A 24,884-nucleotide genomic window follows, 5' to 3' on the forward strand; every position below is an offset into this window, starting at 1 on the left:
GAAGCAGGGGGAATGGCAGGCAGAGGGAGAAGGAGACTCCCCCGGAGCAAGGAGCCCGATGCGGGACTCCATCCCAGCATCCCCGGGCTGTTATGACTTGCGTGGAAGGCAGACACTTAACTGACTGAGACCACCAGGCATCCCCCCCCCTTTTTTTTTTAATTAAAAAAGGATTAAATGAAGCAGGCAACATCTTTGGAGCCCAAAGGCTGTCTTTAAACTTCAGCGGAGGTGGGACCCTTTAGCACGGCTGAGGGCCCGAGGAACCGGAGGAAGGTCTGCGTGTACCACGAGGCTAGAGCCCCGAGTCTCTGGATGTCCCCTGCGCCCCTCATCGCACACCCCTCCCGCCCTTTCTTGTCCAGCTGCCCGGCAGAATCCTGGAGCGCGGCCACGAGGCCTCTGAGCTCTGGGCGCGGGAAGGCTGGTTCGGATGGGGAGGACAGCGTGCGCGGAGAGGCGAAGGACTCGGCGCTCACGCGGCCGCGGCGTGGCCCGGGCAGCGGTGCTGTAGCGGCCCAGCGGCGGGAGGCGTCTGGGCAGGACTTCGCCCCGGTTGACCCCGCCGGCTTGGCCCCTGCGCGGCCCGAGCTCGTTGCTGACACCTGGCGGCGGCGGGTGGACATGCACCGGGCGTTTCGTAGCACTCGCGCCCAGTCCGCCCCTGCGGGGGCACCCTTGGAGGAGTCGTGTGTTATATTAATGTGATCTTCATAGCACCTATGAGGCAGCAACTGTTATTATTATCACTCTACAGATCGATTAAAAGACTCGCCCCGCTCTGTCCTCTCCGCCCTCACCCCCCACACGCGATGGCTCCGGCCACACGGCCCTCCCTGCTGCTCCCTAAGCAAAGCAGGTGCCTCTGCCTCGCACCTCTCACGGCTGTTCCCTCCGTCTGAGCGCCCTTCCTGGATGCGCACCAGCTGACTCACCTCCTTCAAGCCTTCGCCCAAATGGCAGCTGAATGAAGCCCACCCTGACCATCCTGTTTAAACTTGCGGTCACCTCCATTCCCCTCACTCTCTCGTTTTGTTTTTTTTTTTTTATTTGTAGCATTTGTCACCAGCAAGATCCTATATACTTTATGTATTGATTGTGCACTTTTTCATCTTTTTTAAAGGATTTACTTATTTATTTGTTTGAGAGATTAGGGGGAGGGGCAGAAGGAGAAGGAGAGAGAGAATCTCAGGCAGACTGAGCATGGAGCCCTGAGCCCTGAGCCCTGAGCCCCACCCTGGGGCTCCATCCCATGACCCTGAGGTCATGACCTGAGCCCAAATCAAAAGGCGGATGCTCAATCAACTGAACCACCCAGGTGCCCCTTTTATCTTCTCTTCTAAAATATAAGACCAGGTGTGCCTGGGTGGTTCAACTGGTTAAGCATCTGACTTCCGCTCAGGTCATGATCCCAAGGTCCTAGAACTGAGCCCCGTGTGGGGCTCCCCACCCAGTAGGGAGCCTGCTTCTCTCTGCCCTCTCCCACTTGGGCTCGCTCTCTCCTTCTCGCAGATCACATTTTAATAAAATAAAATGTAACACCAGAGCATGAATATGTGTCTGCTTTCCTGATTTATACCAAGCTCCTAACCCAATCTCGGGCACATAACATGGGCTCCATAAACATTTGTTAGATCATGTTCTCCTGAAGGATTTTGATAGATTCCTGCCTCAAGTTGAGGTCTTTTATCCATCTCGAGTTTATCTTTGTGTACGGTGTAAGAAAATAGTCAAGTTTCATTCTTCTATACATAGCTGTCCAATTTTCCCAGCACCGTTTATTGAAGAGACCGTCTTTTTTCCACTGGATATTTTTTCCTGCGTTGTCGAAAATTATTTGACCACAGAGTTGAGGGTCCATATCTGGGCTCTCTACTCTGCTCCACTGGTCTATGTGTCTGTTTTTGTGTCAGTACTGTGCTGTCTTGGTGATCACAGCTTTGTAGTAAAGCTTGGAATTGGGCAATGTGGTGTCCCCGGTTTTGTTTTTCTTTTTGAACCTTTCCTTAGCAATTCAGGGTCTCTTCTGGTTCCATACAAATTTTAGAATTGTTTGTTCCAGCTCTTTGAAAAATGCTTGGTGGAATTTTGATCAGGATGGCATTGAAAGTATAGATTGCTCTATGCAGTATAAACGTTTTAACAATGTTTATTCCTCCAATCCGTGAGCATGGAGTGCTTTTCCATCTTTTTCTGTCTTCTTCAATTTCTTTTATGAGTGTTCTGTAGTTCCTTGAGTACAGATCCTTTATCTCTTTGGTTAGCTTTATTCCAAGGTATCTTGTGGTTCTCGGTGTTATAGTAAATGAAATCTATTCTCGAATTTCCCTTTCTGTATTTTTCTTGTTAGTGCATAAGAAAGCAACTGATTTCTGTACATTGATTTTGTATCCTGTCACATTACTGAATTGCTGTATGAGTTCTGATAGTTTGGGGGTGGAGTCTTTTGGGTTCTCCTTGTAAAGTGCCATGTCATCTGCAAAGAGAAAGAGTTTAACTTCTTCTTTGCCCATTTGAATATCTTTTCTTTCTTTTTGTTGTCTGATTGCTGTTGCTAGGACTTCTTGTACTACTTTGAACAACAGTGGTGAGAGTTGGCATCCTTGTCGTGTTCCTGATCTCAAAGGAAATGCTTGTCAGTTTTTCCCCTGTTGAGAATGATATTTGCTGTGGGCTTATCATACGTAGATTTTATACAGTTGAGGAATGTTCCCTCTATCCCTGTACTTTGAAGCATTTTAATCAGGAACGGATGCTGTATCTTGTCAAATGCTTGTTCTGCAGTAATTGAGAGGATGATGTGGTTCTTCTCTCTTCTCTTATTGATTTGTTCTATCACATTGATTGATTTTGAGAATGTTGAACCACCCTTGCGTCTCAGGGATAAATCCCACCTGGTCATGGTGGATAATCTTTTTAATGTGCTGTTGGATCCTATTAGCTAGGATCTTGTTGAGAATCTTGGCATCCATATTCATCAGGAATATTGGTCTGAAATTCTCCTTTTTGTTGGGGTCTTTGCCTGGCTTGGGGATCAGGGTAATGCTGGCTTCATAGATAGAGTCTGGAAGTTTTCCTTCTGTTTCTTTCTTTCTTTCTTTTTTATTTATTTATTTATTTTTTGAAACAGCTTCAGGAGAATATGTATTATTTCTTCTTTGAATGTTTAGTAGAATTCCCCAGGGAATCTGTCAGGTCCTGGGCTCTTGTTTTTTTTTGGAGGTTTTTGATCACTGCTTCAATCTCGTTACTAGATATCGGTCTATTCAGGTTGTCAATTTCTTCCTGATTCAGTTGGAAGTTTATAGGTTTCCAGGAATGCATATATTTCTTCTAGGTTGCTTAACTTACTGGCATATAACTGTTGATAATAATATCTGATGATTGTTTCTATTTCCTTGGTGTTGGTTGTGATCTCTCCCCTTACATTCATAATTTTATTAATTTGTGTCCTCTCTCTTTTCTTTTGAATTGGTTTGGCCAGTGGTTTATCGATCTTATTGATTCTGTCAAAGAACCAGCTTCTAGTTTCGTTGATGTTTTCTACTGTATCTCTAGTTTCTAACTCATTGATCTCTGCTCTAATCTTGATTATTTCCCTTCTTGTGCACGGGGTTGGCTTAATTTGTTGTTTGTTTTCACTTTTGAAAGAGTCACTTTGATTGTGATGCAGAGAATCAGTCTGTGGATGAGAGACAGGGGTACCTGGGAGACCAGTGAGGAGACTACTGCATTTATCTGGGCAGGAGGTGAAGGTAGCCTGGACCAGGGTAGTGGTCTGCACAGATTACAGGGATTGAGAGAGTAATGGTGGAGGAGTGGCTTGGGTGGTCGGGAAAGCCCGAAGAAGAACAGGTTTGGGGAAGTTTAAGGAGCTCCTTTTGGGACGCATGGCATTGCATCTGAATGGCCTGGGAGGCATCCAGGTGGTGATGTCCAAGAGGTGATCCTACAATGGGGTTTGGAACCAGGAGAAAGATCTAGGCTTAGGGCAGAGGTTGGAAGCTGTGACCTGGAGGGAGTAAGAAAAGACAGAGGAGAAATAATGCCTTCCCATGTGGTACTTTGTATTTCCAAAAATGGTCCACCCCACATGAACGTCTCAGAATATGACTTTGACACTTCTCAAATCAAGAGACGGAGTCCTATGTTCCTCCCCTTGGAACAGAGGAGGCTTGTGTTACAGTGGAAGAGATACATGTGACTTTTATTTTTTTTTTATTTTATTTTATTTTTTTTTTAAAGATTTTATTTATTTATTTGACAGAGAGAGATTACAAGTAGGCAGAGAGAGAGAGGAGGAGGCAGGCTCCCTGCTGAGCAGAGAGCCCGATGCGGGACTCGATCCCAGGACTCTGAGATCATGACCTGAGCCGAAGGCAGCGGCTTAACCCACTGAGCCACCCAGGCGCCCCTACATGTGACTTTTATTTTTTTTTTTTTAAAGATTTTATTTATTTATCAGAGAGAGAGAGGGGGAGAGAGCGAACACAGGCAGACAGAATGGCAGGCAGAGGCAGAGGGAGAAGCAGGCTCCCCGCTGAGCAAGGAGCCCGATGCGGGACTCGATCCCAGGACGCTGGGATCATGACCTGAGCCGAAGGCAGCTGCTTAACCAACTGAGCCACCCAGGCGTCCCTACATGTGACTTTTAAAAAATTTTTATTTTTAAGTGATCTCTATGCTCAACATAGGGCTCAAACTTACAACCCCAAGATCAAGAGTCACATACTCCACCAACTGAGCTGGGGCACTACCATGTAACTTTTAAAGCTACATCATAAGAGATGATACAGCTTCCCCCTCGCTCCCTGAAGCACTTGTCCTAGAATCCAGAGCTGCCTTGCTAAGCAAGCAGTATGACTGTCCAGTATTCATCATCTATGGCCGTGTAGCAGATTACTCCCAGAGCATCGCAGTGCTCAAAACAATAAACCTTTGGTATCTCACAGTTTCTTTGGGTCAGGGATCTGGAAGCAGCTAAGCTAGGTGGTTCTGGCTCAGGATTTCTCACGAAGTTCCAGTCAAGATGTTGACTAAAACTACAGGCATCTAAAGGCTTGACTGGTGCTGGAGAATCCAATTCCATGGTGGCTCTCCCACATGCCTAACAAGGTCATGCTGGTTGTTGGCAAATAGCCTCAGTTCCTTACTAAGTGGTCCATTCCCTAGGGCTGCCTGAGTGTCCTCATAACATCGCTACTGGCTTCACACAGAGCCAGTAATCTAAGAAGGAGCAAGATGGAAGCCACAATATCTTTATGACCTATCATGAACGTGACACACCATAATTTCTGGACTAGCTTATGGGCCCAGGTTGGCCCCTATCTAGTGTGGAAAGAGACTACACACTGAATGATATGAATACTAGAAAACGGAAATCCTTTAGGACAATTTTCAAAGCTGACTATTGTAGCCTGGAGACTGCCATGCTGTGAGGAAGCCCAGACTAGTCCCTACAGAGAGACTACATGGATCCTGAGACTACAAGAGAAGGAGAAAGAATCGCTACATTCGCCCTCAGCTACTTCAATCTCCCATTGTTCCAGCATTAGCCATCACTGGACTGCAACTATGGGACCCAGGATTCTGAGCCAAAATTCTCTTCCCAAATTCCCAACCTATAAAATCTGTAAGAGAAAATAAAATGACCATTTTTGTTTCACGCCATTCTTTGTTGAGATGATTTGTTGACCAGCAGTATGTGCTCAACAATTCCCACCTTCTGGTATTCACACCACTCTGCAGTATCTTCCAGCACTGCCTAGGGCTAATGTGACCCCACAGGATACTGGAGACAAGACATAGGACTAAGGCTACCATAACAAGTTATCACAAATTTAGTGGCTTAAAGCAACATAAATCTGTTCTCTTACAGTTCTGCAGTTCAGAAGCCCGACAAGGCTCTCACTGGGCTAAAATCAAGATCTCAATAGTTCCTTTCCAGACACTTTGGGGGCAGAATCCATTTCCTTGCCTTTCCTTCTTCTAGAGGCCCCCTTCTTCCATCTTCAAAGCCAGCACCGCTGCATTCTCTCTGTACCTTCCTTCCACAGTCACACCTCCCTCTGACTCTCCTCTGCTGCTGCTTCTCATTTTCCCCCTGCCCCTGTTCACTTTTAAGTGATTATATTGGTTCCACAGGATAATCTGTTTTAAAGCCAGCAGATTCGTAACCTTAATTCCATCTGCAGTCGTAATGCCTGTTTGCCATGGAAACTCACACATGCATAGGTCGCTGGGATTAAAATGGGCATCTTTGGGGGCCATTATTCTGGGGACCATGCCGCCTGAAAGAATGGGTTTGAGAAGGAGCATGCACAGAGAGAGGAGCCAGAAGGAGAGTGAAGTATCACAGAATCCAGAGAAAAAGAATTCCTGTGCAGGAGTGACTGCCACTGTTGGAGGTCAAGCACTGTTCATGCACCATACCCAGTGTGGAGCTGGGAATTTAGGGGCAAGAGGGAGAGGGGCGGGGGGCGGGGGGCGGGGGGGCCTGGCCTGCAGGCGGCGCTGATGAGATAGAAGGGAAAAGCTGAGCAAGACAGGACGATTGGAGACAGAGTCCTAATAGTATCCGAAATAATAATTTCAGTGAAAATGCTGGGTTTTGATCGGATCGCAGTATTCTCTGGGCTCCCTGGTCCGCCGGTCCCTAGTCCCCGGATGTTCCAAAGTGTGGCACAGCGTCAACGCTGCACGGTGAGCCGCATTAATAGAATTTTAAAACTCGGAGACTCCATTTCCCTCAAGGCATTGCGGCCACTCCGACTACAACTCCCATGATGCCCGGCAGGCCGCGCGCTCCCGCCATTCCCCGGGTCCCTAACCTGGTTTTCCCAGCCCAGCCTCCCTCCCCGGTTTCCTCCCCGGCCACGCCCATCAAAGCCGCAGGAACAACCAATGGGATCAGGGAGTGCGAGGCCAGGAAGGCCAATCGCCCCGTCCGAGGGGGGGGAGAAAGCGTGGCCACATCCTGTCCTGCCCCCAGCGCCGTGGCCGGCTGCCTGCGGGTTAGGGCCTCCGGGCGGGATCGGAGGACATGGGCGCTCCCTGGGGGAACCCCGGATGGGTGCGGCTGGCGCTGTGCCTCGCGGGTCTGGGGCTCTCCCTCTACGCGCTGCACGTGAAGGCGGCGCGCGCCCGGGACCGGGATTACCGCGCGCTCTGCGACGTGGGCGCGGCCGTCAGCTGTTCGCGCGTCTTCTCCTCCAGGTGCGCCCGGGAGCGGAGGGCTCGCGGGGCAGGGCTGCTGGTCCGGGGTCGTCCGGGGCCGGGCTGCTGGTCCGGGGTCGTCCGGGGCCGGGCTGCTGGTCCGGGGTCGTCCGGGGCCGGGCTGCTGGTCCGGGGTCGTCCGGGGCCGGGCTGCTTGTCCTGGGGCCGGGTTGCCGGCGGCTTCTGGAGTTTGGGATCGGACGCTTGGGGGCGGGGCTGCTCCAGGGGGCATCGCCTGGGGAGACCGGGTTCCTAGAGAGGAGTGTGGGGCCTCGGGCGGGGGCCGGGTGGTGCGGGTAGTCCTGGGCACTGCGGTGGTTCTGGGGAGTGGCACGGAGATCCGGATGCCAAGGAATAACCACGTAGAAGGGGGGCATGGGTGAGCGTCTGGGGACCGGTGATGGGCTTGAGGTCTTGGGGATGGCCGTGACTCGGGTAAAGTGGCCAGCTCTGACGGTGCTTGAGGGCCTGGGGTTGACAGCATACAGAAGAGGGGAGTGGGCGGGAAGGAGCTGGAGATTAGAGGTCCAGGGCGGAGAGATTCTGCACCTGATTCCCAGGAAAGCAAGGTCAACCGTTCTACCTACCTGGCCATCTTAAGAATTACCGAAGGCCTAGGATGAAAAGAGGGGCATATGGTGGAGCCCTGGCCAGCCCTGGCCGGGGGTAGGGAACACAGGGGCGGGGACAGGGAGTCCCGACGTAGCCAAAGGGAGGGTAGCCAGGAGTTCATCGACCCTTGGACTCAGGAGGGCGTGGGGGAGGGAAGGGGAAGTACAACCTAGGTGGCTTTTTGGAAATCACCCCTCCAGACAGGACAGGGCCAAGGCACTGGATTGCCACTCCTAACCGGGGTCCTGCCCTCCACCAGGTGGGGCCGGGGCTTCGGGCTGGTGGAACCTGTGCTCGGCGAGGACAGCATCCTCAATCAATCCAATAGCATATTCGGGTGCATCTTCTACACTTTACAGCTGTTGTTAGGTGAGTGACCCCGCCCCTTCCCTGCAGGCTCCACCTCTTCCTGATGGGCCCCTCCCCCTTGGCCCGCCCAGGCCCATCCCTCGCAATCTCCGCCACCCAGACAGCCTAGAGCCCGACGCACATCAGCGAGCCCCCTGGAGGGGGCAGGAACTCCCAAGTCTTTCCCTTGGTTAAGGTCCTCTCAGAGCCAGAAGGGCCCTTAAAGACCTCCTAGGTCTCACTCCACTTTGTGGGAAAGACTCAGGAGTTACTCTCGGGGGGACTCCAAGGCCGGCATCTCTTTCATCACATGCAGAGCTCAACAGGGACATTCGCCATTTGGTCTCTAGGGCTCAATGAACAAATAGGAGAACCAAGGCCTTGGTGAGGCCCATCTAGTCTCTCACTTTAGAGACTCTTCCCAAGCAGATCCTGAGGTCTGGGTGGTACCCTGAAGTCAAGGCAGTGTTCTAGAGATGGCCAGTCCCTGAAGCCCTGCCTGAGCCTTGTCTGCCTTGCAGGTTGCCTCCGGGCCCGCTGGGCATCTATCCTGCTGGTGCTGAGTTCCCTGGTGTCTCTTGTCGGTTCTGTCTACCTGGCCTGGATCCTGTTCTTCATACTCTATGATTTCTGCATCGTTTGCATCACTACCTATGCCATCAATGTGGGCCTGCTGGTGCTCAGCTTCCGGAAGGTCCGGGAGCCGCAGGGCAAGGTCAAGGGGCACTGAGCCCTCACCCAAGCCAGGCTGACGTCACGCTCTGCCTTGGCATGGGAGCCTTCCCTAGGGGGGCCCATGTCTGGGTCCTTAGAAGAGTCTGCAGCCTTACCCCACCATACTCCCACGCAGGACAATGGACCAAATGTGCCACATTCTTTCCTCCACGCCAGTGCCTCTGGCTCTGTCCCCAAGGGCTGGGTTCCAAAGCTTCTGCCATTGCACAAAAAGGGAAGGTTCTGAGCAATAAAATTTCTTAAATGATCTGGCTAAGTCTGAGCCATCTGTCTGTGAGGGACCCTAGTGTTGGGCCTCCCCCAGTCTTGTCTCCTCTGGATTGGAAGCAAATGAGTCAGAGGGAGAGTGTAGGGCATGCCTGGAAAGGATGGTTGGTCCCTTCTCCAGTGTATGGAGTTGGTAAGACTTTGGGCGCCATCAGCCCCACCTCCAAAAACAGGCTGGCAGCTTGCCCTTGCTGCCCAATGGAGGGTTTCTCTTCTGGGGTACCAAGCACACACTAGCAGGGGCAAACGTACCTTTCTCCTTCTGTGCGTGCTAGCCGGGAAGTTCTTCCTGTGGTCCAACCTTCACCCCTCCAGATGCCTTATCTACCACCCCACGCCAGTCTTGGCCACCCTGAGGACCAGGAACACATTTTGAGTATTTCTGTCTTAGTTTTCCTAATATGTACTAAGCACCTATCCACATGCTAAGCACTGCATAAGAACATGACATATTCTGGGTGGCTCAGTGGGTTAAGGCTTCTGCCTTCAGCTCGGGTCATGGTCTCAGGATCCTGGGATCGAGCCCCGAGTAGGGCTCTCTGCTCAGTGGGGAGCCTGCTTCCTCCTTTCTCTCTGCCTGCCTTTCTACTTGTGATCTCTGTCTATGAAGTAAATAAATAAAAAATCTTTTTTTAAAAAGAACATATGTTAACTCCTCTAACCCTTACATATCCAATTGTACGAGGTAGATGTTCTTACCCTATCTTGATGAGGAAACTGTGATACAGAGAGGGTAAGTAATTTACCTAAGACCACACAGCTGGCGCCAGGGAGGGGGTTAAGGGCCCCTGGGGATTCAGATCCACTGGGGCCGTGTGGCTCATGTCTGCCCTTACCACAGCTGCCTGTGTTGGGGGTCAGGGTTCCTGAGTAGTTTGGGCTGGCCTGAATTAGAAGTGGGGAGGAGAAAACGGGTGCCCCCTGAGTGTTCCTCCTTCCCAACTGAGTCTTCCATCACCTGCCAGAAGGGTGGGCGCCTCTGTAACCTTAGTCCCTGGGAAGGTGGCAGAGAGGTCCACCTCGCTGCAGCGAGGGACAGAGAGTCCTGGGCCTGCACACGCGGCCTCTGAAGCAAGGTGGGAGAAGGTACGGGAGACCATCTGCTCGTGGGCCTGGGGAGAGCTAGGGAAGCCGAAACATCCCGACCTCGGAGGCTCTGCCCAGTGCCCCTCCCAGTTCCCAGTTCCCCATTCCCAGAGGACAGCCTCCACGCTGGGAGCAAGTCTTCTCTGTGTCAGACTCTGGCCCAAGCATTTTCACTTTCAGCAATTCTGAGTCCACAGACAGGCTACTTGTCCAAGGTCACTTAGGCAATAACTGGGGGAATGAGGATTTGAACCCATGCAGTCTGGCCATGGTGGAGCCCCACGGAGGGGTGAAGAGCCCAGGGTAACATAGTCACAGGCTCAGAGCTAGGAGCTGCAGGCTCCCTTCCAGCTGGAGGAAAAGCAAGGACGCCTGACTCTTAGCCAGCCAGGGGCGGAGCAGAGGTGGAGCTAGGGAGACCCAGGTGGCCTCTGAAAACCCGAGCAGAGGCGGCAGAGTGCCCTGGAGCAGCATGCAGCAGAGCTGGGGGCCAGCACTGCTCATCCTGGCAGCAGTGGTCCTCGTGGAGGGTGAGCCACCGCGGGTGAGCGGGCAGGGGAGTGGTGTGGCGGGCCCCCCACTGTCCCAGCAGGCTTGCAGCTCGGGGGGGCGTGAGGGTGAGAGCCCGTGGGGCGACAGTCGGCCGGTGCTGGTGTGACCGCGTCTGCCTGCGGAGCAGCCGCCTCCGTCAGAACAGGTGGGATTTTCCCCGGCCAGATGACGGTCTGTGTCTGCTGTCGCTGAGCCTGTGCGTGTACCCTGCGCCCCTCTCTGCCTCTCTCCTTCTCTGCTTCCAGAACGACCTTCAGCAGGCTCTGGGAGCCCTCGGGCTCTGTGTCCTCATCTGTCTGTCCCATCCCTCCTGGCCTCTCCCGGCCCAGATACCGATGTGCCTGTGATGGGAAAGAGGCAGGGTGGGGGATCCTTTGGTAGAGTTTCTCGCGGATTCTGGAAAGGTGGGGGGGACTCTGAGTCGTCAGAACAGGGGTGGGGTGAGTCTTCTCCATCTCCTGGTGCCCTCCCCAACTTGGACATGATGTCTGCCTCTAATCCTTCCTCTTAGGCATCACGGCTGAGGGTACAATTAAGCTAATGCTCTCCACATACGCAGGCCGCCTCCCTGACTCAGTGGCAGGGGCTGGAGTTGGGGGTTCTGAAGCCTGGAGGAGGCTGAACCCTGGCCCTCCTCCACGGGCCTAGGAGTGCTGAGCACAGCTGAAGGAGGAGAATTAATTACTGAGTGTAAGCTCTGAATAGGTTCCAATAAAAGCTGTTTCCTGACCTCATATATTTTCATTCTGGGAGAGGCTGGGGAGGTAGCTGCACAGTCATAGGCAAGGATCCAGGGCCAGTCCCCCAAAACGTCTGTCTTCCACCAAGGCTGGGCCGGGCAGGTAAGGTTCCCTCAAGTCTCACCCCTGTCTCTTTTCGCAGGTCTTCAAGCAGCTCGGCCCGGTAAGCTCTGGGGACATGGGCTCAGGCCTGTGGGGAAGGCAGGACAGGGGCCTTCTGTCAGTCTGACCTACGCCCCTCCCCTTTACAGTTTGTGGGCAGCGTGGCCCTGGCCCCCCTGAGCCTCAGGAGGGCATCACAGTACCTGGCGAGTGGCCATGGCAAGCGAGTGTGAGGCGGCAGGGGGTCCACCTCTGCAGCGGGACCCTGGTGGCAGATACCTGGGTCCTCACTGCTGCGCACTGCTTTGAAAAGTGAGTCCTGGCTGGGGTCAAGCAGAGTTTCTGGCCTTTGGGGGGGCGTGGGTGCTATGTCCCCAAACTCCATAAAACTGACCCACGCTGTGCCCCTAGAGTAACATGGTGCCATGTCCTGAGAGCAGGCCATGTGCTAGGCACACATTATCAGGTTAATCTGCACCGTTCGTGCTGGAAGGCTTAGAAGCAAGCAAATGGAAGGTGGGCAAGGGGAGGACCCGGCTTAAGGCTCCGGGCTGACTTCTGTCCGTCCTTCCCCTACCCGTGCTGTCTCTCATGGTGTCACTGTCCCCTCTTGGGTTCAGTGCCCCAGCTTTATCCCTCCCCTTCCAGGGCAGCAATGACAGAACTGAACTCCTGGTCAGTTGTCCTGGGTTCTCTGCAACGTGAGGGGCTGAGCCCAGGGGCCGAGGCGGTGGGGGTGACAGCTCTGCAGCTGCCAAGGGCCTATAACCACTACAGCCAGGGCTCGGACTTGGCCCTGCTGCGGCTCGCCCGGCCCACGGCCCGCACACCCCTCTGCCTGCCCCAGCCCACCCATCGCTTCCCTTTCGGGACCTCCTGCTGGGCCACAGGCTGGGATCAGGACACCAATGGTGGTAAGTGCCGGCCCGGCCTGAAACCCGGAGGGGCACTGTGCTTGCCCCCCAGGGTCACACAGCCTCAGCTGCCGACCGTCCCTCTGCGCCACCTCCCTTGCTCCCCACCAAGCCCCTTTCTTCTGGCAGCTCCCAGGACTCTGCGGAATCTGCGCCTGCGTCTAATCAGCCGCCCTACCTGTAACTGTCTCTACAACCGGCTGCACCAGCGGCTGCTGGCCAGCCCAGCTCGACCTGGGATGCTGTGTGGGGGTGCCCAGCCTGGGGTGCAGGGTCCCTGTCAGGTCTGATGGGGGAGATGAGGGAGGGGAACAGAAGGGGAAGGGGCCTAGCCCCGGGCTCGGGGCTCCGTTCCTAAGGACAGGTGGACGTGCCACTGTTAGAGGAGGTCTGCCTGTGGCTGGGGCTCAAGTGTCCACCCTTGACTCCCTTGCCTGGCTCCAGGGAGATTCTGGGGGCCCCGTGCTGTGCCGTGAGCCTGATGGACACTGGGTTCAGGCTGGGATCATCAGCTTTGCATCAAGCTGTGCCCAAGAAGACACCCCTGTGCTGCTGACCAGCACGGCTGCTCACAGCTCCTGGCTGCGCGCTCGAGCTCAGGGGGCGGCCTTCCTGTCCCAGAACCCGGGGACCCCGGAGATGAGCGACGAGGACAGCTGTGTAGGTATGAGCGAGGGGCGTCGGGAGTGGGACAGGTGGGGACAACCGGGCCTGGCTAAGGGCCTCTGGGGAGCAGATAGAAGCATCGTGAGCCAGTGTCAGCTCAGAACAGAGAACTGGGACAAGGCACTCACACACTGCCAGGGGCGAATTAGGTGGCTTTTAAGAGCCCTTTCAGCCCTTAAGAGAGGAACAGCCCCACTGAGGGCTGAGAGGCATACATACCCAAGAACTCCGTGCATTTGGAGCTTAGGTAAGAAGAGGGACCTGAGGTCTAACATAAGGTGGTGGGAGTAAGCTCCAAGTTTCTAAGCAGGGACCCAGGAAGATGGGGCAGGGCAGGGCTCCCACTCAAAATTTACCATGACCCTGGGACGTCAGGCTGACTAACATGCAAAAGCGTTCCTAGGGCGGAAGCTGTGTCTTGATGGTGAGAGGAGTACTAGTGAGCCGGCAATTCTGGGGCCAGTCCCAGCCCTGGGGGTGCAGACAGGTGGCGCGGAGTATGATGAGCTTGGCCGCTCCCCCTAGACCATCAGGGTTTAAAAGCTTGGGCCCTGGCTTTTGAGTCTCAAGTTGGCTCCCTGCCTGTGGTTACTGAGTTCAAAAGTCACTTAACCTCGCTGGGACTTGGTTACTTTGGTAATGAGGGTAACAACATCCAGCTTAAAAGCATATCGCGAGGATCTGAGGTTAGAGGGAAGCGCTTAGCGCAGGGCCAGACATGCAGTGCGCACTTTGCAAGAAGCCGGCGAGGTCATCCCTTCTGTTCCAGCCTGTGGGTCCTTGAGGAGAGGCGGCCCCCAGGCAGGAGCCCCCTCCCCATGGCCCTGGGACGCCAGGCTGATGCACCAGGGGAAGCTGGCCTGTGGAGGAGCCCTGGTGTCGGAGGAGGTGGTGCTGACGGCCGCCCACTGCTTCATCGGGTGAGCCCGGTCTCTCTTGCTTTCGTGCCCCGTGCCCTTGCCGGCAGCCCTGCCACCCGTGGCTGTCAATGCTGCCTCTGCTCAGGCGCCAGACCCCAGGAGAATGGAGCATCGGGCTGGGGTCCGGACTGGAGGAGCGGGGCCTGAAGCAGCTCACCCTGCATGGGGCCTACACCCACCCAGAGGGGGGCTATGATGTAGCCCTCCTGTTGCTGGCCCAACCCGTGACACTGGGCCCCAGCCTTCGGCCGCTCTGCCTGCCCTATTCTGACCACCACCTGCCTGATGGGGAACGCGGATGGGTCCTGGGGCTGCCCCGCCCAGAAACAGGTACGTAGGACAGGCCCGCCAGCAGCTGTCCATCCAGCCTAGAGGCTGCTGGGCAGCTGGGTCTTGTCCCCTGCCCTACAGGCACCAACTCCCCTCAGACAGTGCCTGTGACCCTCTTGGGACCCAGGGCCTGTAGCCGGCTGCGCACAACTCTCGGGAGCGACAGTGCCCCCATTCTGCCAGGCATGGTGTGTTCCAGTGTCGTGGGTGAGCCGCCCCGCTGTGAGGTAAGCCCCGGTCCCCCAGACCTTACCCCCCAGAGGGCTGACAGCTTTACTCTAATTCATGAACGAACCTTAGCCAGGATTGGCCTCCAGACTTGCCTCTCCCTCGAAATTGGGTCTTTCTGTGGACCAGCTCCCAAACGGCGAGAGCCTCAGCCCCCACAGTTGCCTAGGGAGAAGAGAAAGTCACCCACTGTCACCTGAACCCTGACAGGGCCTGTCTGGGGCACCACTGGTGCACGAGGTGAGGGGCACATGGTTCCTGGCTGGGCTACACAGCTTTGGAGATGCCTGCCAGGGCCCCGCGAGCCCTGCAGTGTTTGTGGCGCTTCCCGCCTATGAGAACTGGGTCAGCAGCTTGGACTGGCAGGTCTACTTTGCGGAGGAGCCTGAGCCCGAGGCCGAGACTGGAAGCTGCTCAGCCAACACAAGTATGTGGCCCTAGGGCCTCTCTGCTGACACTTCTCTCTCTAGATGCCTGCTCTCTCCACCTGGGAAGTATCAGTTCTGGCCCACCTCGAGCTGCCCTGGGTGGGGCCATGGGCATAACACTGGTTCTTCATCACTGTGCCTGGGAGCAGGCCTCCCAACTTCTTCAAACCTGCATTTTCTTATCAGTCCTGGGGCTTAAATAGTACCTTCCAGGGAGGGAGGGAGAGGATCTCGGATGAGGTCCACCCTGCTCTCCTTCCTCTGACAGGCAAACCAGCCGGCTGTTGACAGGTGGCTCTGGGATGCTGCTGCAGACACAGTCAGACAATTTCTGAGTCACCACCCATGTCCCTCTCCTGGAGTCCCTGCCTGCACAGGATTCCAGGCACCAGGGCAGGCCCACCGGTCCCGTGAGCTCAGCGCTGGAGCCCTCCTGGACCGGCGGCTGCCCTCACTCCCAACCCCTGCAGGACAGGGAGATGTCGTCTGCAGGATGCTCCCCGACACACTCAGCCCTGCTGTCCGGCGCAGGCGTCCCCAGCCTTCCCTATTCTTCAGACCCAGATAGGATCACACCAGTCACTTACTTTGAAAATTCGAGGGTTTTTTTTGGGGGTGGGGGCAATTTGCCTTTTTTTTTTTTTTTTCTAAACTTAAATAAATTGTTACAAAATAGACTTTAGAAAATAAGTTACAAATTGTAGTAAAGGCTCCCCTTCCACAGGCAACATTCCCGCCTGTGGCTCTCTGATTCTGCCTCTCCCTGGCGTTGGAATCTGGCTGGTAACGGTGGCCCCCATTTGTGGCAGAGCCTGGCACCGGATTTCTTGCAGGGCTCGTCACAGGGAAGAGCATAGTGACCAAGGCTGGGAAAAGGAGGGTCTCCAAGGACAGGGACGTGAGGAAAACCGTACCCCCTCCTTGGGCAAGAAGCCCAATCCAGGTCCCCTGCACAGCGGGAGAAGAAAATGAGAGACGGGACGCCTCACTACTCCTGAGCAAAACACGGAGATCCGGCCTTTCCCTGCAGCCCGCCCGCCCCCGCCCGTATTCTGATCTTTGGAGACTTGGAGTTTAGAGGGAGAAGCTGAGGTCTGCAGGCCACTGGGGTGAAGGATCCAGAAGTGAGGTCGTGCCGGTGGGAGGAGGGGGCAATGCCATGTCCCCTCTCCCCGCCGCTGGTGCCTTTGGGGCTCCTGGGGACAAAGAGAGGAGGTCACTGAGGGCAGCGAACAGCACACAGCTTGCACCCTGTTCCCAAGCCCTGCAGGCCATCCGGCTGCCCCCGCCCCCCCCACCCCCACCGCGGCCCCAGAAGCCTGCATGAGAAACTCCCAATTATTTTTCCAGGCCTGATTAACTGGCTTCTCGCTCATTCCCTTGAGGTCACAAGACATCTTTTATCCTGAAAGCTATCTCGTCGGCTCTCTCAGGGGACTCTCGGCCACCATGCCCTCCTTCCCTGACAATCTCTGGTCAGACCTGCCATCTTAGGGACACCCACCCTCGGTGGCCACTTAATGGAATGGGTCCTGGGAGAAGGCCTAGAGACCTCGAGGGGGAGGCTGAAGGCGTGAGCCCAGGGCTCAGAAACAGGCTGCCCCACTCCCCGGCAGGTTCATCCTCCAGCCGGGCTGGGTGGGGTGACTTTCCATGGAGATTCCCCTGATAGAGGACTCGAGATAGGGGCTAATGACTGCGGTTACTACGGTTACTATGGCTGGGCCTGGCTTCAAAGAAACAATTATCTGTGACTCAGTCCTCCAGTTAAAGGTGCACTGCGGGTAGAGTGGTTTGGTCGGCTCCTGAAGAGGAGATCACAGCAGAGAGAAGAAAGGGTTCAGTGAGGGGAGACATGCGGCAGTACCACTCGCAAAGGACCGAAGGCCTCAATTCCAAGACAAGAGGAGGGGCACGAGACGCAGGGAAGAGGGACAGGGAGCTGGGGGCCAGCCGGTGGCCTGCTTTCCCTGGCCAAGTCCGCGCAGAAGCCACAGAGCAGTCTAGTCTGGGGGTGGCTCCCACGCCCTTCCTCCCTCTCCTGCTCCCCGCCTCAAGGAAAGAGCACCGCCTAGACCATTTCTTTCTCTGGAAATCATTCCGTTTCTGGCTAGATCCGGGAAGTAGCGAGAGGTCATAGGTGCTCCCTTCCCCAAATAAAAAGCCCCTTCCTCTTTGGCTCAGCAGCTGCCCAGACGCCCACCCCACCCCACCATCCCACACACCATGCTGCTGACCTCAACCTCAGCCCTCACAAGGCAGCATCCTCAAACTAGTTTCCTCCTATCGAAGCTCCCCCAACCCGCCTCACACCTCCTGGAAGCCCCATGACCCTCCCCTCTCATTCCGTGCTCCCCAGCCCGACTCTGTGCCCACCTCCTCCGGAACCTTTCCATCCTCTGCCCAAGCCATTCAGGCCCCCGTACCAGAGCTGGTCACCGTCCACTCTTCCTGGTGCTGCTGCTGGTGCTGCTGAAAGCTGATTCGGCGGCGGAAGTGGCGGGGGCACTGAGGGCAGGGGAAGGGCCCCTCCCGAGGCGCATGGACCCGCCCGTGACCCTCCAGCCGGGCAGCTGTCCGGAAGGCCTTGCCACAGATGCTGCAGCGGTGGCGCTTGGGGTCTGTGTGGGTCCTGCCGTGGTTCTTAAGGGACAGCAGGTTGGGTAGAAGTTTGGGGCAGAGGGAGCAGGGGTAGAGTCCAGTGGTGTGGGCCTTTTGGTGGTTCAGCAGGCTCCCAGCATGGCGGTAGGACCGCCCACACTGGGCACAGCGGAAGGGCCGTTCCTCTTCGGCCAGAGTGGACTTTACTCCTTGCCCCCCATTAGTACTCCCAGCATCCTCTCCTGGGGCCCTGGGGGCTTCTGATGGGGACTTCCGGGTTCCCCCTTGGCCAGGGGCATCTACCTCATCCTCCATGGTCCCACCGTCAGGACCTGTGGCCTCCTGTATCTGCGGTAGCACCTGACTGAGGCCACTGGCATGTGTGTGCAGGTGACTGGCTAGTTCATGATGGGCCTGAAAGGCCTTGTCACAGTCAGAGCAGGCAAAGGTCTGGGCAGCTACGTGGTTGTGGCTGTGGCTCTTAGTGGCCACAGGATTCGCGAACTCCTCAGGGCAGGGCAGGCAATGGTGGCAGTCGGTCTCAGGGGTGCTGGGGCGGTTCAAAGGGCCTTCCGACGACGGGCAGTACGTCTCGCCACGACGGGTGCAGGAAGAGGGGGGACTCTCTGGCTGGACCTGAAGTCTGCTGTCTCCACTGCGCCAGCTGTCCACAGGACTCAGACTGGGTCCATTGGGCTGGGTGTTGCCGTGACAACAAGGGCTCTTGGGGACAGTGTCCTCCAACTGATTTGCTGGCTTGGTCAGCACATGGCCCTGAGGAACCCAATCTCCACCATGATTCGCTGGTCCCCCCTCTCCTTGCCTCCCTTCGGCCTGGCCCACATCCCGGAATCCCGGCTCCGCTGCAGGGACGGGGCTCAGACTCGGCTCCCCCAGCCTCCTGGCTCCACCCTCCAGCCGGGGAACGGATTCAGGACCACCCGATCTGGCCTCCGGTCGCTGGTCCCTGGCCAGGTTCCCCTCACGGCCCTCCGTGTCTGCCGGACTTCGGGGCTCCTCGTGCTCCCGCAGGTGCTGCTCCAGAGAGCCCCGGCCAGGGAAGCCCCGGCCACACAGGGCACAGCGCACGGCTGCCCGTCGGGACAAGCCCGCTCGCCGCCGCCGGCTCTCGGAGTGCAGCCGCTGGTGGTCCTTCAGGGCCATGCTGTTGGAGTAGGTCTTGGGGCACGTGGAGCACCTGTACTGGCCCGTCTCGTGGCTGCGCCGGTGGTTCAGGAGGCTGCCCGCGTGGCGGTAGCTGCGCCCACACTGCCCGCACCTGAAGGGCCGGTCCTCCCGCCGCAGCTTCCGCGCGCCCCCGGCCCCGGCCCGCTCGGCATGGACCCGCTGGTGGCTGGCCAGCTGCTTCCGCAGCCGGAAGGCCTTGCCGCACTCGCCGCAGCCGAAACGCCGGGGGTCGGCGTGGATGCGCCGGTGGTTCTTCAGGGACATGAGGTTCGAGAAGCCTTTGGAGCAGGCCTGGCAGCCAAAGTGGCCGGTCTGGTGGCTCTGGCGGTGGTTGATAAGGCTGCCGGCGTGCTTGTACGACCGGCCACACACCTCGCAGCTGAAGGGCCGCTCGGGGCTGGCCTCGGTCTGGCAGCTCTTCTCCGCCGTCTCCAGCCTCGGCTCCTCCTCCTCCCGCCTCCCGGCGGCCTCCCGCCACTCCTCCTCCACGGGCTCCGCTTTCTCTTCCTGGAACCTGCCCCCATCTGCCGGACCCAGCCCTTCTTCGGCGGCGTCCTGAGCCTCGCCGCTGCCCCCCGCCTCCGGGACGGGCCCCACGTGGGGCTCAGAGCCCTTGCAGCGCGGGTGGTTCCGCAGGTGGTTCCGGTAGGCGGCCAGGTTTGGGTAGCGGCGGGAGCAGACAGGACAGGTGAAGTCACCCGTCTGGTGGATCTTGCGGTGGTTCACCAGGCTGCCCCCGTGGCGATAGGTCTTGCCGCACTGGTTGCAGCGGAAGGGGCGGGGCTGGGCCTCTGGCGCGCTGTCCTCGCTGCCGGGCCTGCAAAGGCTGTCCGCAGCCACAGCACCGGCTCCCTCTCCAGACTTTGTGTCCTCGCCCTCCCCAGACAGAGGGGTCCCTGCGCCCTCAAAGACGCGGTCACCACCTGCAGCCCTTCCCATGGCATCAATGGGCTCTCCTAAGTGGCTGGGAGCTTCATCTGTGGCGTTCCCAGAACTCTGACTTTGGTGGTGACGCTCCAGGCTCCCTAGGTCGTCATAGGTGTGACCACAGCAGCCACAGATGTGCCCGTAACCGGCTCCGCCCAGTGCCTCCACCTCCCGCTGCAGCTGATTCAACAGCTCTGCTTCCGAGAGCTGCAGCGGAGGGCTCTGGGTAGAGGCTGCCCCTGTGGCTCCTTCCTCTTCTCCCTCCTCCTCTGAGCCCTCCGTCAGGCCAGAGGAGTCATGAGCCTGGCGCCGGTGAAGCCTGTAGCCAGCCCGACCCGGGAAGATCATGCCACAGAGGCAGCAGAGGAAAGGCTGTGCAGGGTCTGCCTCCCCAGGCCCGTGGTTCTGGAAGTGGCTGCGCAGGGCAGGCAGAGAGTCAAACTCCTTCGGGCAGAGGGAGCACTGATAGATGCCCGGCGGGTGACAGGGCCGGTGGCTCAGCAGGCCAGAGGCATGAGGGAAAGAATGCCCACAGTCAGAACACGTGTGCGAGACCTCAGCCTGCCAGCCAGGGCCAGCTTCGGGAGACTGGGGAGGGGAGCTGGCCTGGCCAGTGGCTGCCATGGGGTCTCCATCCAGCCTGGTGAGACCATCACAGATGCGAGGCCCACCGCGTTCCTCATCGCCCGCGATCTCCAAGTTGTCCAGCAAACAGGCCTCCTTCCTTTCCAGCCCCGCCTCGGTCTGCCTGCTCTCCTTCGCACCCTGGACATGGGCCTCCGCTTGCTCAAGCCCACATTCGGTCCTTTCGGCTTCAGCCTGCAAACAGCCCCCATCACTTCCCAAGCTGCCTTCGGTTCCATTAGGGGCCCCCCCAGAAGGGTCTTGCAGGCAGTCCGGGCCCTCACTTTCCACCAACTCTTGGGTCCAGGTCCCGCCCAACGGGAGTCTGGCCTCTCCGCCGCTGCCAGCACTGCTAGCCCGCCTCCGGTGCTGCCTGCTCCACCGCCCGCTGTGGCGTCGCAAATGGTTCTTCATGGCGGCCATGGTGTGGAAGTGCTTGGCGCAGGCCCCACAGCTGAAGTCCCCCGTCTGGTGGGTCTGCCTGTGGTTGATAAGGCTGCCCGAGTGGCGATAGCTCTTTCCACAATCTTTGCAGGCAAATGCCCGAGGAGGGGACACCCTGGTCTCTGTCCTGCTGTCTTCCCCTTCCCCGTGGGTCTGGCTGTGACGTTCGAGGCTCTCAGGGTCTTTAAAGAGCAACCCACACGTGCTACAGATCTGGGGTGCTGTCCTATTTGTTGCTGGTGGGACATCAGCTGCCTCCTCTTCATGTCTGCACCCATGCCCCTGATCTGTATGTGGGGCTGCCTCTGCTGCTTCCACCTGGTCACGAGGGAGCTCTACCTTGAGGTGGCTGGGGGGCCCCTCGGCCCCTGGGCCTGCACTGCGGCGAGCAGCTTTGCAATGTACCCGCACGTGATTACGCAGGGCCATAAGGTTGGGGTACTTGCGGGGACAGACTGAGCACTGGTACTCTCCTGTCCGATGACTGTGGCGGTGGTTCACCAGGCTCCCCCGGTGGCGGTAAGCCCGACCACACTCATCACACTTATAGGGCCGGTGGTCCAGAGTGGTGGTGGGGACCTCTTCCTCTTTGTGGCTGGTATCAGCCGTGGGCAGGGGAGCTGCTGGCACTGATGGCTGCCCATCCTCCCCAGCTCCTTGCCGGGGCCTGTGATGAGCCCGCACGTGGTTTTTGAGGGCAGCTGCGTTGAACAGCTGTTTGGAACAGATGGAGCAGGGGTAGACTCCTGTCTGGTGGCTCTTGCGATGGTTGATGAGGCTCCCAGCATGGCGGTAAGTACGGCCACAGTCCCCACAGCGGAAAGGCCGGTACTCCTCTAGGCCACCGTCCTCCAGCTCCCCAGAGGTGCTGAGCTCCCCGGAGCAGTTCAGCATCTGAGCAGTCGGGAGCTGGTCCTGGCTGCTCTCATCTGTGTGCCCGTTGGCGGTGGGCATCCCTTTCTCTTCCCATAGCTGCTCCTGCCTTTCACCCTCATGGGTCTGTTGGTGGTCCAGCAGCTCTCGGGGAAGCCGGAAGGCACGGGGACAGTGGGGACACTGGTAAGGCTGATATTGGGCATGGAGTCGGGAGTGGTTCTTCAGAGCCATGAGGTTAGAGAACTCCTTGAAGCAGACGGCACAAGGGTAGATGCCAAGGGTGTGGCTCTGGCGGTGGTTGGTGAGGCTCCCAGCATGCTTGTAAGTCTTGCCACATTGACTACACTTGTACCGCCGTTCCTCCTCCGCAGGAGGTGACTGAGTGGGCTCCTGGCCCCCCGTGAAGTTCACTACTGATTCCGCTAAATACTGTTCCAAATTACTAAGGAGACTGCTCGCTGGGGTGGGGAGCGGGGTGGCTCTGGCAGAGTTAGTAGTGGGCCCCCAGCTCTCTGCACCCCCCTCGGAATCTGGCTGGCTTTGCCAGCCTTCTCTTTGTCTGGTGGGTCGATCTTCCCAAGTGCTCAGAGCTGCCCTGGGGTCAGGCCCAGACTCACAGCCAGATGTCTCTTCAGCCTGTTTTTTCTGGCTCATCCAGCTTTCCCCAGGGCTGGGCCTCTGGTCCCTAGAGTCAGAGGAGACTGGTTCCCCCTGCAGGTGTGGAATGACTTCCCTGGATCGGGGAGGCCTGTGCCTACGGCGGCCCTCAGGAGCATGAGTCCTCATATGGCTCTTGAGGGCCACGGGATTGGTGAAGTCCTTGCCACAGGTGGTACAGGGGTAGAGGCCAGTCTCGTGGGTCCGACGGTGGTTGACTAAGCTCCCTGGGTGACGGTAGCCCCGCCCACACTGCTGACAGCGGTAGGGCCGAGGGATGCCGTCTGCCTCCTCAGTGTCCTGCGTGGATGGATGGAGCAGCTCTCGGTGCCGGGACAGTTCCGGGAGACTAGGAAAGTGGCGCTGACAGTCAGAGCAGCTGAGTGAGGTGGGCGTGTCTTCCATGAGGCCGGTGGCAAACCCTGGAGGTTCAGGAAAAGCAGGCAGGCGGCAGCAGCATCCTCCTCTAGTGGCAGGGCAACGGCCTAGGAAGAGGGGGCAGTGGTCAGAAGGCAGGCCTGAGTTCACACTGCCTCATGGCTCTACAAGCAACAAGCTCATCAGCTCACAGAAGTGCTCCCCAAGCACTAATGCCCAGGGACCTGCTTTCTGTTAGGTCTACTCTGGAAGCACCCGTCCTCTAAGGCCTCCCGCAAGCTCCCCAAAGACGGAAGCTCCCCTAGGCCTAACGCATCCCTAGAGATTTAGATAAGAAAACGAACGTCTAGAGGGACGCAAGCGATCTGTGAGCACAGACCCGCCTACCTCGGCCCATCCGGCCAAATCCAAGGAAACCGCCTGTGCCTAGCCTTCACTGCTGTATGATCCCCAACCGACCAACCAGCCTATCTCCTGGGAACTCTGCATAGGAGACCCGCACCTCTTCTGGGCCCTCCGGGGTGAGAAGTCCAAGCCTCTGCCCTTGGCCCCCGGCTAAGCAGAGCGAACAGGCACCGCTCCGCAGCCCTTTTCTCCAGCTCCGGCGGGGACCGGAGAGCTGGGGTCAGCACCAAGCCCTGGCTTGTCCCCCCACCTCCCCTGTTCCTTTCAGGGTCACCAGGTCTCCTTCGCGACTCCCCCGGATCGGGGAAGCCCCCGACGTGCTCGTTACAGCGCATCCGCACGCGCTTCTCGCCTTGCCTCCGGCTCGTCCTCCGGCATCTCCGGCGACGGCGGCCGCACCGTGAGCTCAGAGCGGACACTCGTCGGCCCCGGGGGCTCCAGGCGCGCCGCGGCGCCGTCCCCGCGGCTGACCCGGGCGCACACCCGGGGGCCGCGGCGCGCCGCTTCCCGAAGCCCCCTCTGTCCGCAGCAGGCCCCGGCCCGTCCGACGCCGCGGCCCCGGCCCGTCCGGAGGCCTCGCTCCCGTGGGACCCCCGCGCAGCTCGAGCCTCCGGACCACAGCCCGCACCGACGCGGCTCCCCGACTCCTCACCTCACAAAGCCCCGTCGCTCGAGCCCCGTCTCCGGGTCAGCCGCCCGTCGGGGCCGCTCGCCTCTCTCCTGTCCTCGGCCCGGCGCCCCCCGGGACCCCACCTCGCGCGCGCGGCCCCCGTCGTTCCCGCCGCGGGGGCGTCCGTTGGGGACAGCGCACGGGAGCGCGCCTGCGCACTGGGACCCTCCCCCTGACTGCAGCCGCGCGCCCCGGGGGATGGCTGTGGGGGGCCCTCGCGCTCCCACGCACGCGCCCCTCGCCAGGGCTCCCGGGAGGCGGGGAGGGAGGGACAGAAGGAAAGGAGAAGAGGGAGAGGGCGCAGCTGGCCGGCGCCACGGTCTACCCCAGCTCCGCGGACACTTCCTATTGTTACTAGGAAACAGGAAGTGTCCTGGCCGCAAAAGGTTCCCCTCGAAACCTCTGCCTCGAGCGCACTTCCTGCGCCGCCCCCGAGACAGCGGCTCTCCACAGACACCCTTCCGGGGTTGCGGGAGAGGGTGCTGCAGCGCGACTCCGACCCCGCCCAGGAGGGTCGAAGCGGTAGGCAGCGTCGCACCACCGCCAGCCACACTTCCGGCACGAGCTGCGCAAATGGTTCCGGGGCAGAGAGGACGGCAGCACAAGGGGAAAAAAAGGCGTCCTGCGGCTCTGGCCCCGATACCTGAGCGACACTTTCCGTGGGGTCCCCTGAGAAACTGCCCAAGGCAAATGGAGGGAATCTCGTCACTCCGTGACACCGAGAGAACTCTGGCGGAATGGAAGCGGGCTGGGGCACTGCACATCTTGCCAGGACCCTTCTCTCCTCCCGCCCTCCAGCTCTTGGTGACCTGTCCCCAAGCTAGCAGTGGCCCGGCAGATACCGTACCGCTGTCTGGCGTCCCCTGTCATGAGCACCCAAAGAGAACCCCGGCGAGATGTTTCTCCGCCACCCGCGCCCGCAGTGCCGGAGAAACTTCGCCTTCCTCCCGGGCGCGCAAAGCTCCCGCCCA

The 24,884-nt window shown here is 58.1% G+C and overlaps 3 protein-coding genes across 11 annotated transcripts; 2 read left to right on the forward strand and 1 right to left on the reverse strand.

Moving 5' to 3' along the window:
• The first annotated feature begins 6,953 nt into the window (after window positions 1–6,953).
• VKORC1 (vitamin K epoxide reductase complex subunit 1) lies at window positions 6,954–9,157 on the forward strand. 2 transcript variants are annotated; one of them, XM_059153832.1, is made up of 3 exons: window positions 6,967–7,215; window positions 8,087–8,196; window positions 8,697–9,157. In XM_059153832.1, the coding sequence occupies exons 1-3, from the start codon at window positions 7,043–7,045 to the stop codon at window positions 8,903–8,905; spliced, it is 492 nt and encodes a 163-aa protein (XP_059009815.1). In that variant the 5' UTR covers window positions 6,967–7,042; the 3' UTR covers window positions 8,906–9,157. The 2 variants fall into 2 exon arrangements, with proteins under 2 accessions (XP_059009816.1, XP_059009815.1); XM_059153833.1 differs by lacking the exon at window positions 8,087–8,196 and having other exon boundaries at window positions 6,954–7,215; window positions 8,697–8,802.
• A 144-nt stretch (window positions 9,158–9,301) lies between these two features.
• PRSS53 (serine protease 53) lies at window positions 9,302–15,788 on the forward strand. Of its 6 annotated transcripts, none has more exons than XM_059153827.1 (11): window positions 9,302–10,807; window positions 11,698–11,718; window positions 11,807–11,969; window positions 12,306–12,571; window positions 12,701–12,855; window positions 13,016–13,235; window positions 14,007–14,157; window positions 14,243–14,487; window positions 14,569–14,714; window positions 14,926–15,142; window positions 15,412–15,788. In XM_059153827.1, the coding sequence occupies exons 4-11, from the start codon at window positions 12,313–12,315 to the stop codon at window positions 15,429–15,431; spliced, it is 1,413 nt and encodes a 470-aa protein (XP_059009810.1). In that variant the 5' UTR covers window positions 9,302–10,807; window positions 11,698–11,718; window positions 11,807–11,969; window positions 12,306–12,312; the 3' UTR covers window positions 15,432–15,788. The 6 variants fall into 6 exon arrangements, with proteins under 6 accessions (XP_059009810.1, XP_059009808.1, XP_059009809.1 ...); XM_059153825.1 differs by having other exon boundaries at window positions 9,302–10,793; XM_059153829.1 differs by lacking the exon at window positions 9,302–10,807 and adding an exon at window positions 10,821–11,505.
• On the reverse strand, window positions 15,727–24,879 carry ZNF646 (zinc finger protein 646). 3 transcript variants are annotated; one of them, XM_059153816.1, is made up of 3 exons: window positions 23,896–24,879; window positions 17,570–22,945; window positions 15,727–16,339 (listed from the first exon to the last, which is right to left on the reverse strand). In XM_059153816.1, exons 2-3 carry the CDS (start codon window positions 22,863–22,865, stop codon window positions 16,218–16,220), a joined length of 5,418 nt encoding a protein of 1,805 aa, XP_059009799.1. In that variant the 5' UTR covers window positions 22,866–22,945; window positions 23,896–24,879; the 3' UTR covers window positions 15,727–16,217. The 3 variants fall into 3 exon arrangements, with proteins under 3 accessions (XP_059009799.1, XP_059009800.1, XP_059009801.1); XM_059153817.1 differs by having other exon boundaries at window positions 24,761–24,877; XM_059153818.1 differs by having other exon boundaries at window positions 16,201–16,339; window positions 17,520–22,945.
• Between the last annotated feature and the right edge of the window lie 5 nt (window positions 24,880–24,884).

This window comes from Mustela lutreola, chromosome 17 (assembly GCF_030435805.1).
Source record: "Mustela lutreola isolate mMusLut2 chromosome 17, mMusLut2.pri, whole genome shotgun sequence".
NCBI classification, from domain to species: Eukaryota; Metazoa; Chordata; class Mammalia; order Carnivora; family Mustelidae; genus Mustela; species Mustela lutreola.